The 12,478-nt window shown below is 40.5% G+C and overlaps 1 protein-coding gene across 1 annotated transcript in view; it reads left to right on the forward strand.

Annotated features, from left to right (window-relative positions):
* Nucleotides 1-10,617, forward strand: part of GIPC2 (GIPC PDZ domain containing family member 2) — a 28,016-nt gene extending 17,399 nt beyond the window's left edge. The window contains exon 6 of the mRNA XM_062581392.1: nt 9,429-10,617. Within this exon, the coding sequence (XP_062437376.1) occupies nt 9,429-9,583 (155 nt within the window). The 3' untranslated portion in view covers nt 9,584-10,617. The remainder of the gene's footprint in view (nt 1-9,428) is intronic.
* Nucleotides 10,618-12,478: the final 1,861 nt, after the last annotated feature.

Raw genomic sequence — 12,478 nt, forward strand, 5'->3', positions numbered from 1 at the left:
AAAAGCCAGTCAAGAATTAGGGAGGGATAAGCTAAATGGAAAAAGATACTGAAAAGAAAGCCTGTCTGAGAGAGAAGGGGGGCCAGAGCAGGAGGCATTAAGAGGACTGGTCTGGCATGAAACTTAGGGCAATGTGGGAGAGCTGGGCAGCACAGAGGAACAAGAACAACAGGAGATCATCTGAATGGCCAAAAGTCCTTGTTGGCTCTCCTACTGGCAAGAATCTAGCTGGCACTTGTACAGTTTTTTTTCCTGTGAGGAAAATAGTAGGTAAAGTACTATTTGTTCCCCAGCCAAAGACAGAGATGGGCTCCTTGACATGGAATGAAGAATAGCGCTGGCCAAAACTTCTCTTTTTCAGGAAATGTTTAAATTTTCCAGTTCCCCCCAAAATTAACATTCTCAAAAGCTGTTTCAGCAATGCTAATATGCGATGCCTCTGGCATGTAGTACACTCCCCGGAGCCCTGCGTGGTGCTGGCTCTCTGTTTGGGTTGGGGGAATCTCATGTTCTGTGGCTCCCCTGCAGCCTCTGCTATCAGTCCATCGTGGGCTCAGACGTCAAAGCTCCGGAGGCTTAAGCTGTCTGCCCCATGTGGAGCGGTTTTTGTCATGCAGCTTAGGGCTCCTATCCTCAATGGTTCCCACTCTCTGGTCTCCAGTCTCCTGGCATTACTGGCAGTATTTTGAAGGTCTAATAAGTAGCTCCAGGGATTTTGGTTTCAGTATCTATAGCCCAAGGCCTTGAGATCCTAGGCTACAGCATGGTTTCTTGGGGTGCCTAAATGTTGTGCTCTGCCCTGGGATAGGGAAAAGAATTCCTGTGGGAGCTGGTGTTCCCTGTGTTTTCAGCTCTTGGTACCATGATGGGACAGCTCCTGTACAGTAGACTGAGGAGTTCAGCTCTCAGCATGTACAGCTGAGCTATCACAAAGCACCTGGTGGAGGAGGTTTTCCATGAATTCAGTAATTCCTTGCATCTTTTAGGGTGTAGGCTTGAAAATTTCAAAGAATGTTTTGCAAGACTGCTCAAAGAATGGAGAGGAGTCCCTGAAGCCAAGCTCTTCCTCCCAACTGGGTTTTTATTTTGCTCTTCATCTCTTCCTTCTGCTTCTCTCAAAAAGGCAGTGAAAATCAAAGACTCCAGATTTCATGTAGCTTTCATTTGCACTTTTTGAAGCCATTTCCTGAAGTTCAAATCCTAGAATCAAGGACTACAGGTGATGGCGAAAAAAAAAAAAGTTTTATCATTTTTAAACAGTTAAACAGCTCTAGTACTCTTTAGGAATGGAAAGCTAATTACCTGTCACAAATCTGTTCAATTAACATATGTCAGGATTTTTATAACTAGATGTGATCAGTCACCCATGAAAATGAAATATGAGGAAAGGATTCATTCAGAGAGTGCCAATCACCATCCAGCTAGAAATTTCACTCATTACTCAAGCCAGATTAGTTGAAAATGCAAGTCATCACAATGCGACAGCCGACAAGTGATTAAGATCTCAATCATTGCTCACTCCTATGCAGTTCTGTTTGTCAGAAAGCGTTGTATGTCAGTTAATATTACTCTTTTATCTCCATTAAAATGACACTTCCATGGTGTGATTGAATTTTGAAAGTGCCCCAATTTTGAGCCAGAATTTAAAAAAGAAAAGAAAGAAAAATAATGTAAAATTACAGACAGAATTAAAGATGAGATAAAGCCCTTAATTTTTGCATAGTTAAGTATCTTGACAGTTTCAAGAATGGCTGACTATCTCTACCACAAATACCTAAGCTGGAGTAAAATGCTTGGAAATGATTTAATGGGAATGCATCCAATTACGGGTTTTCTGGCACAGCTTGTTATTTTCTGCAATTCAGGGATCTAAACATTGTGGAGATTTACATACCTGCCTCTTAAATGCTCTCTTACCTTTTCACCTCTGTATTCCATTTTACTGAAAAATGACCTGAAAATGTCTTGCTTAGCCATTTTATGAATACACCAGAAATTGGGCCAGTTCAGCCTTCTTTAAAACATTAATTGGTTACTGAGAGCTTCAGCCAATTAATTTAAAATTTGTCAGTGCTTCCTGGTAAAGGAATAGGAACAGTCCAGCAATATGGAAATCCAGCTGCTTGGGAAGCAGTGGTAGTGAAGACTTTTAGTGGCATTTCTTTTTTCAGTCCTTGGTGCTTGAATTAGGATAGACTCTGCTTGATACCAAAGACCCTGGGAGGGGAGGGAGCCTGGATCTATGAGATTCAACCCCAGAATGCTACTGATGGAAAAACTGTGGCAGGGAAGGCTTCCTGTCCAAATTTTGGTCTCTTTTTCTGTTTTCTTTAATAGTTTTTTGGCCAGTTTTTATCCACTTATCTTTTTTTTTTTCTTTTTTTTTTTCTTTCAATTATTATGGTTTTGGATGGTTGTTTCCTTTTTTGCACTCCTTTAGTATTGTCAGATATTATTCATCTTTGCATATTCATTTCTGTTTAAAAGATTTTCAGGTCAACTTCTCTGCTCTTCCCCCCCCCCCCCCAAACTTTCAATCTAGTCAAAATATCTGTGACACTTTTGTTACTGAGCTTTTTCTCTTGGCCCTTCAGTCTATCCCCAAAATATTAGATACTTTTTTTTCCAACTACACGGACTTAATTGTTATTCTCCCTGAATCTATTGTTTTCTGCTCCTGCCACCAAACTTCCTTCTCCAAAGGACTATTTTTGCTTCTTCCCTGCTCAGATTTCTTACGGTTTCTCTGCCGTAACGTCAGAGAATATTGCTTACTGTTTGTATACCCTGAGAGACTACTGGGAGGTTTGTGCAAGTAGCAAGTCTGATTAAACAAGGAACTTTCTCCGCTCCAAGAAGGACTGGTACTTAATAAACAGAAAGGAGAAGGTAGGATATTTCCAATGGTTCCTTGAATGCCCTGTCCTGACAGTGTTCAACAGGAAGCCAAACCCAAGTAATGTTAAACACTGAAAACTGCAATGATACACTACATTTTCTGATGTGTCATAAGGAGGCTGAGTGTGAATTTGAACTTTTTAAAAGTATAATGCCAAAATAATAATACTAGTTACCTTTGATACAGGTAGGGCTTGTGGTAATGTTACAGGTAAATAAATATTGATGTTTCTGTAAAGATTTCTGGGTTTAAGAGTTACAGGAGAGGATATAGCAGAGAGGGGTAGAAAAGACCTATAAGGTGTAATCAGTAGAAACAGCAGGCAGATCATAGATCTCAGAGCACATGCGCTAAATGTGTCTGTCCAAAGTGAAAATAAAGATTTCTTGAAAGAATCTTCAAAGTTATTTCCATGGGAATGTGTTTAAAAAGCAACATACTGCTTTGTTCAGAATTGAGCTTCCCAGTTAAAGTTGAGAAGACTGAAGTCCTTCTACTCTCCTGCCTCTTTTGAGTTTGCTAATCTTTTTTATATGTAAAAACTTATCATATGTAAAAAAAAAAAAAAAAAAAAAAAAAAAAAAAAAAAAAAAACTTCTGAAATATGAGCCTTACCTGAAATGAAATTTAGAAGTATATATATTTGTATAGAGATGGGGCTATCTGGTGTGCGTGCAAAACTTGGAATGACTGTTCTCTTTGTTAGAATAAAATTCCTGTAATGACTTACGGTGTAGCTGTTACAAGAAGCCGTTGGGAAAAGGGAGGGGAGAGAAGGAAACTTGGCATGGAGCTGTCACCCTCCGAGAACCAAAGTTTTCTTCAAGTTGGCAAGTATCAACTAAATGCTTTGGCAATCACTGATTTTTTGATTTGCCTGAGGAATTATACATTGCAAAATTTCTATGTAAACATACATGCTGTGCACAGAATTTTCCAGCTGTGCTACGAAGAGGAAGACATGCCGTGAGCGCACATGTGCCTGTGTTAATCGCCAGTGAAGTAAGGATGTGTATACTGCGTGGCAGAGGAGACTTATTTAGTGCTTCTGTATGCCTGAAACCAGTGAAGCAGGGTTCAGCTTTCTGCATACCTATGCATTAGTGGCACGCACAGCTTGCATGTGAAAATCGGGAAGGATCGCGTGAGTCTTGCACGACCACTTGCTGTATGGTAATAGAGCCCTACTGACACTAGAGGTCAGCACTCAGCTACTGAAAAAGCGCACACCAGCAGCGAGGCGCCAGCGCTCTTCCCTGGAGCGTATTTCCCGACACAAAGCGAACCCGAGAAGGGGAGCGTGTTCGTAAATGTAGCACATTAAGTGTGCTCTGGCAGTGCTGATTACAGGGGCTTGTTGCAGTTGAGAAAACGCTTATTTCAGGCTGCTACTTTCAAATGACAGTGACATCTGATTCCTGGACGGCTGGGTCGCAATTTGTCTTGATTGCTTGAGTTTAGTGGATTTTGTTTTCCAATTTGATAAACCTCTGAAAAAATATTTTTAATGTGCTATTTCATAATTTTGGAAGCTCAGCGCAACAGAAAGTTGTGTTTAAAGTCACACTTTTGAGTTAATGACAGCCTTAAAGCTTATTGCTGTGTAATCCTCAAATTTAAGCTAGGGCAATTGGACAATAGCATAAGTATGTGTGTTACTGTCTTACTGCTGCTCTCTTGGATGACTGTTCGACGGCTCTTTCCATATATCCTGGTCAGCTTCTCTTTGTACTGGCTACGTTTCTTTGCCCCACTCTTCCTGTTGGAATGCTCCTCTAGATTCTAACCTACTTCTGGCTACCGAAGTACTGCTATTTCTTTTAACATCTTGAGCAAATATATCCATAGCTGTTTGTATCCTAATTGTCTTTCACCTTGCATGGATTTTCTCTCTCTGACCTCTCCCAAAGTCTATACAGAGCAACTTCAAGGGGAAATCCTGCTTAACCAATCTGATAGCCTTCTATGATGGAATGACTGACTGGGTAGATGAGGGGAGAGCAGTGGACGTTGTGTACCTTGACTTCAGCAAGGCTTTTGACACTGTCTCCCATAACATCCTCCTAGATAAGCTCAGGAAGTGTGGGTTAGACAAGTGGACGGTGAAGTGGATTGAGAACTGGCTGAAAGGCAGAGCTCAGAGGGTCGTCATCAGTGGCGGGGAGTCTAGTTGGAGGCCTGTGGCTAGTGGCATCCCCCAGGGCTCAGTACTGGGTCCCATCCTGTTCAACTTCTTCACCAGTGACCTGGATGAGGGGACAGAGTGCCTCCTCAGCAAGTTTGCTGATGCTACCACGCTGGGAGGAGTGGCTGACACACCTGAGGGCTGTGCTGCCATTCAGAGAGACCTGGACAGGCTGGGGAGTTGGGCAGAGAGGAACCTCGTGAGGTTCAACAAGGGCAAGTGCAGAGTCCTGCACCTAGGGAAAAATAACCCCTGGCACCAGCACAAGCTGGGGGCTGACCTGCTGGAGAGCAGCTCTGCCGAGAAGGACCTGGGAGTGCTGGTGGATGACAAGCTGACCGTGAGCCAGCAACGTGCCCTTGTGGCCAAGGCGGCCAATGGTCTGCTGAGGTGCATTGGGAAGAGTGTTGCCAGCAGGTGGAGGGAGGTGCTCCTGCCCCTCTCCTCAGCCCTGGGGAGGCCTCATCTGGAGTACTGCATCCAGTTCTGGGCTCCCCAGTCCAAGAGAGACATGGAGCTACTGGAGAGAGTCCAGCATAGGGCTATGAAGATGATCAGAGGGCTGGAGCACCTGTGCTGTGAGGAACGGCTGCGAGAGCTGGGCCTCTTCAGCATGGGGAAGAGAAGCCTGAGGGGGGGATCTTATCAATGTGTCCAAGTACCTGAAGGGAGGGTGTCAGGGGGATGGGGCCAAACTCCTTTCAGTTGTCCCATGTGACAGGCCAAGAGGCAATGGGCAGAAATTGAAGCACAGGCAGTTCCACCTGACCGTGAGGGGGAATTTCTTCCCTGTGAGAGTGATGGAGCACTGGCACAGGTTGCCCAGAGAGGTTGTGGAGTCTCCTTCTCTGGAGATCATCAAGGCCTGCCTGGATGCAACCCTGTCTGACATGCTTTAGGTGACTCTGCTGAGCAGGGAGGTTGGACTAGATGATCTCCAGAGGTCTCTTCCAACCTTACTGATTCTGTGATTCTATGATATCCTGGTTTATAACTGGAAACCTGTTAAGTTGAAATAAAGCCCTTTACCTCATTTCCTCTAGGGTCACTCTTCTAAGGACCCTCTTTGCCATGGCATCTGGGCGTAGAGGGTGGTGCTGATAGGACAAAGACTCAATTTACAGTTGTCAGGAACAAGAGTCCCATGTTTAAAGCCTGTTTCCCATCCAGACTTCTCTGAGTTAGTGTCCCAGGATCTTCACAGAGGAGGTGGGAAGAATTGGCATGATAGGACTGGGGTTTCTTCTGGCAGGAAAATGAGTGTTGAGAGTCCTTGAGATCCAATAGCAGTGCCCAAGAAGCTGGATTACTTTGAGCTGTCTTGATAACTGTAAAGATTTGTGTGCATTTTCCTTGACTGTGCTGTGTAGTTTGGCACAGTGACATTCTGTATGGAGTCTCATGTCTGAATGCAGTTAAAATCAAAACATCGAATTTGTTCAAAACTACTGTTGCTGATGTTTGCAATATGGCTCAAGTTTGCTCATAGCTTGTTACAAGTTTGCATAATAGCAAACGCTGTTTGTCAGAAGTTCATAAATGTCAGTAAACTTGAGCAGAGTTTTGAGTTAATAAAATAATATTGAATGCATTTTAAAAAAACTAGAGCAGGAGAAATTTATCTTACTTGTATCGGAGAGAGTTGGCCATGCTGATACAAAGCAATGTATGCAGCACATAGCAGTACTCGGTACACTGCTCCAGTGAAAATGGTCTTCTGTGGTTTTAGAATGTCCTTCCCTCTTACAGGCAATGCGATGCTTGCTTTCCACTTGGATATCGCCCTGGGACAGGGCTAGAAGGTATCAGATCCTTCAAGCATGACAGTAGCATTTGGTATGTTCGTGAAGAAAGTGATGGTTACCTGATGTATAACAAAACATCTTGCAGTTAAAGCAGGTGTGCAAGATAATTACAAAATACAGCAGCCCTTATGGGGTTTGTTGTGAGTATTGACAGAGACTGTGGAGCAGAGATAGCTTAGGAAATAAACTGCGTTCAGCTGTGCTAGTTGTGCTGAGTTTGCTTTCTAGAGTCTGTGACATCTCTTAAACTGTGATAGCCTGTTATCTGTGATTTCTCCTGGCCCAACCTGCAGGCCCAGCTGCTCCCGTTCGCTCTGCGAACACCTTTGTCCTTCTGGGAGGTGCAGGGGCCACAACCCAGAGATGTCGGAGCCTTCAGGGTTTCATTTGCTCTAATATCCCAGGGCCACTGACACCTGATGTTTGAAATAGACTGTTGTAATTTTTCCTGAAATTGGGGAAACTGCCCAGGGGCCAAAGGTCAGGAATGAGCATAGCAGCAAAGGGCGGAGTCCTAAGCGGTGACCCTAACTTAGCCAAACTAGTGTCTAAACCTTGATAAATTTTGATACTCAGATGTTTAGTAGGGGAAAATGCTGGACAGTGTGAGTGTACCAGATATCATAGTCTGCCTTTTCTGTATTGGCAGTCTCTGCTTCAAACTTCCCTTGAGTGCCAGGAGATTGCTGGTGGCTCCCATTGCTTGCGCACAGCAGTGAATCTGTGAACCACCTGGCTGAGACTTCTGAAACTTCCAGCAGCAGCTTTAGTCTTTTGACTTCCTGTTAGCATAAACACATTTTTTCCCAGCCTTCAGGGTGCTATAAATTAAAGACTTGCTTTTCAGAGCTGGAAATAATAGTTGAAGCAAACCCTTACGCTTATGTTGGAACAGTTCTAACATAAGTCACTCTTTAGTTTGGATGATACTGAAAGAAATACAGATCCAAGCAGAAGAATAAATATTGCTCACAGTTAATACCTCAGTTGTTTTACTACTCTGAAGTGGGGTTTTTTGGGCTTGGGCTGGAGATCCCCAGGGTGGCATAGGATTTGTTCATCAGGTTATTCTTTTTACACCACTCCATCAGCCAGACCTCTGAAAGCTCATGTGCTGGATTATATACTGCAATATTACTTTTAAACAGTGCAATGATAGCTCCTCGTTCCAGTGGTTTGCAAGTACAGGAAAGCCTAATGATACTTAATTTGTAGCCTCTGCTTTATTTTTTTTACATTATAGCTGTTTTGATTTCTGCAGACTTTGCAATCTTCCTGAGAAAGTTTCAGGAAGCTGGTGATGTTTTCACATTGGGCTTTCATTTGCAGCTGAAATATTTATGTTAAAGTCCTTTACTCTTTAGGAAATCAGTCAAACTTTTCCCTCTTTTTTTTTTTTTTTTTTTTTTTTTAATCCTAAAGTTTAACATACACTTCTTGCAGTATATTCAGTTCCTGTGCGTTCTTGCTTTGGAAGAAAATGGATAACTGAAGAGATAATTCAGTTATAATCTTTGCAGTGGTAGCTCTTTTCAGTTTCTGCTGAGATATTATATGTAGTTCTGACAAGCTATAAGAATAAGAGATGACTTAAAGCTTTTTTTCTTTAGATTTCAAAATACTTTTAAAAATAAGGTAAGTGTTCTTATTTTTCACTATGTATAGGCACTGTGTATGAGACACTGAAAAATTCAGGTAACCTTTTCAAGATCCTGTGATTAATAAATGGATGGGGGAATAGGTCAAAAGTCTCTTGAGAGCACAACTGCTTTCAGCCAGTTGCCTACTTACTGTGTCCAGTATCTAACAAGCCTGAAGTTAATTTTCTCTGCATTTTACCTAGTGCATGAGTTGAACCTAGCATTTGAATTTCTTTCCTAAAATAGATACGGTACTTGAAGTGTTTTTGCTAGATCCATTTATCATTACTCCTGCTGGTCATGCTCAATATTTAAACTGGGTCGTTTCTGGAAAATCCATCTCTACTTCTGTTGCATATGTTTATTATGCAAACTGTACATTGCTTTCCATGTTGAATCCCTAAGCCTTCTTGCTTTCTGTGGAAGACTTTAAACCCTGACTTACTGGAGGAAAAAATATTCCAGTTTGCCTTTTGATCTTATGATTTAGATCAGCAAGCTCATATCAAGCTCAAGGAAGCTGTTATCCCAGACGAGGAGTTGTAATGACCCTTGTCTTTTGATCTATGCCTTGTGTCTTCAGTAATGAATGCTGAATATGATTTATTAGGATAAAAATGAGGATTGGTTAAATTAAAAATTAAAGCTCCTCCAAAGAAGACGACAACTATATCACTAGCGTTGCAAGGAAGTTCTTCTGTTTTGCAGAGCAGAATGGAGCTACTGTAGGGGGGAATAAGTACATAAATCATAGCAAATCCTGGCTTCTATAGGTGAGCTTTAAATCTCTCTAAGATGACCTTACTTGGTATTGAAATACCGATTTCAAAAAGAATCTCAGTCGCATGTGTTAGCTGTCATTTTCATGATAATTACATTATTTTGCTCTGTTTTTCTAGCTGCGACAATGGTAGAAGCTGGAAGAGACAAGAAAAACCCAGATGAATTTGCAATGGCATTGGATGAAACTCTTGGAGATTTTGCTTTTCCAGATGAGTTTGTCTTCGATGTATGGGGAGCAATAGGTGATGCTAAGCAAGGGCGACTTGAATGAAAACTGTTCATTGTATCAACCCCTATCTGAAAATAGAAAATGACTTTCAAATACATATATCAGAATTTTTTATTGATGTGAATCCATGACACTCTATTCTTATCAGAAACTTTTGTTTTGTGAAGGAAAGTTTCCAGCAGAAATTTGGAGATAAGTCCAAAGTTCTGACATCTACACATTCAAAAGAAACAATTTTATGCAGAAATCATTGTGAGGAGTGGGAAAAGGATACATAAATATATATTTATGAATTTTAGGTAATTAGGAAAATTAGGTATTTCTAGTTGTACCCATAGTTTGATATCAACATTCTGAAGGGTGTTAGACATGCACCAAAGAGTTTGGATTATTTTATCCTTTCTGAAGAAAGGTTTATAAACTCAATGAAATGCTACTCAGCTACGTGCTTCGGTTCCCTCATCTTCTGTTGTCCTTATATTTGCAAGCACACAGCACTGCGGAAGACTTGAAACCTTAGGTTTTCTTGCTCTTTGGCCTCGAAGCAGTCTTTTCTGTAGGGAGTGTTGGGAAGAAGTTACCTTGTTTCTGGAGAAGTTGAATTCAGGGAACAATTTCCTCTGAAACATGAGAGGTAATGAATGATAAAGACTTGCTTTGAATGATAAAGACTTGCTTTCATTCAGGTCGTGATACGCACTGTCTACGTACTACTAAGATGGACAGGTAGTAGAAATGCTTAAAACAGATAGGAAGCTGCTGCTTTACTTTCAGATGCCATATTATTGCAATAGTAATTGCATAGGCAGAAACGAATGTTAATTTTGATTATTATTCATATAATTGAATGATAGCTGTCATGTGGTGCTGGAAGCCATAGCACATGCTTAAGTGATTTTTGCATATGCTAAGTGCTTTGCTGAGATTGTATGAAGTTCCTCCATTCTTTCTTGTGTTTTTCTTATGTGGCAATGTAGGAGAGACATTTTACAAGTGTTCAAAATTGGAGATTTTTTAATGAAATGTACAATTATTTGCATTTTACACATTATTGTAAAATCTCAAACAATCATAGATTAGATGAAAATGTATACCTAAAACCTAAAAATATATTTAACTCATTTTAAATGTTTGGTTTTCAAATCATGTTGTAGATAAACATATTTCCTTTTATGATAATGTCTTACTAATAAATCACAGATTATTAAACATAAACTGTCTCTTTCAATACATCCACTAGGCCTGTGTTTATTCTCCTGTTTGTTTTATGATTAATCAAGAGCAGTGGAATAAGTGTTGTTTTTGCTTGTAACTGAATTCATTTTCATTTTTTTGCAGTGCTTAGTTTTAATCAAGGCAGATGTCTGCTCGTATGTTTAGAAACAGCTACTTCCAGCTGATTATTATACTGATTCTGAAATTAAAAAAAACTTTATGCAATCTACATTTTAGCCAAATAACATGCAACAAGTGTCCTTGAAAACAAAATTGAGCAAGACTGTGGGGTTTGACACGGGAAGATATCAAGTAGTATTTTTATATTTGCACAAGTGTATAAAATAATAGATATTAGAAAAGTATATTTTCTAAATCACTATCTAGTTACTTTTCTTCTGAGGAAAATGTCTCTCACTGTCTTGTAGACATCTCTTTTTAAATTAAAATAAAGACTATGCCAAGAATTTTATACAGTTTATGTTAATGATTTTTTTTTGTCTGAAAACACTACACTTAGAATCATTGTCTATTGGTACTTAAGAGTTTTTTTCTGGAAACTTGTGTTTATTCCATCTCTAGGTAAACTGCAGCTTCTTTAAATGGTGTGTGGCACTGTTCTGTGGTCGTGTTATCTTGCCAAGGGGGCTGTCACCAGAAGAGCTGGGCCAGGTTTTGCTCCTGGGCTGCATGCCTTATCCCTCTTTTGTGCTGGCCCTTGTATTTGTGTTTGTGCAATTGCACATGGAAAGGGATTAGAGCAAATAAAAGTTGCTGGCTTTCAGCTTGGCTCTTGGGCCTGGTAAATCACACAGTTCCCCGTGTGTGATGACTGGCTCCTGGGTGATGAGAGGAAGGTGCAGCTGGACACGGGGAGCTGGGGAGCTGCTTTCCGCAGCCGCCTGGGCTTAGCTCAGGTCAGAGAGACTATGGCAGCGTCCTCCAGTGAAACATCGCCATAAACACCATTTTCTTCTCTAGCTTTGCATGCCTTTTTATACCAAAGATGTCTCCAGGGAAGGGAGGACAGAAGAAATCAAAAATGGAAATTCTGTGTCTACAGTAAGTATCTTAAATCTGTGCTAATATTTTAATGTAATCAGATCTTAGATGCTATTCATGAATTTCCACTGGTCGCCTAGTAAATAAATGGTGCAAGGTTAAGATACCAGTGTTGAGTGACAACATCTGGGAAACCTGAGCCTAAAACAAAGTCTTTGGTGGCATGTGTGCTGATGTCCTGGGCATGAGATAAAAAGTTCTCATTCCCTTTACCGTGTTACTTGAGAAGTCTCCCAAACTCCGCTTCAGTCTTTACAGACATTACAGTAAATGATTTTTTTTTTCAGTTATGAAATATTGCACGAAGTCTTGAAAACACTGCTCAGGAGTCTTTCAGTGTGGGTAGCTGCCAGTTTTAGAAATGTTATTGTGAATGTTTTGATTTTCTATCTCTGATTTTAGGAAATGCTTGTATGTAATATAAATATTTCTCTTTTGTGAAATGAGTACTGTACAGAGCTTTTACATACCTGTCAATTTAAAGAAGTTCAAAAGATGTGAAAAGGATGGACTAGAAATCTTTTCTAGTCCTATTGTTAGTGTTTTCAGAAATGAAACATATTTATCTTCAAATGTATATAATAATTTTCAATTTCTAAATGTAAATATATTAAAAAAATAGACTATGCTCAACTCTGAGAAGTAAAAATACATTACCTC

Source organism: Rhea pennata, chromosome 8 (assembly GCF_028389875.1).
Source record: "Rhea pennata isolate bPtePen1 chromosome 8, bPtePen1.pri, whole genome shotgun sequence".
In the NCBI taxonomy this organism is placed as follows: domain Eukaryota; kingdom Metazoa; phylum Chordata; class Aves; order Rheiformes; family Rheidae; genus Rhea; species Rhea pennata.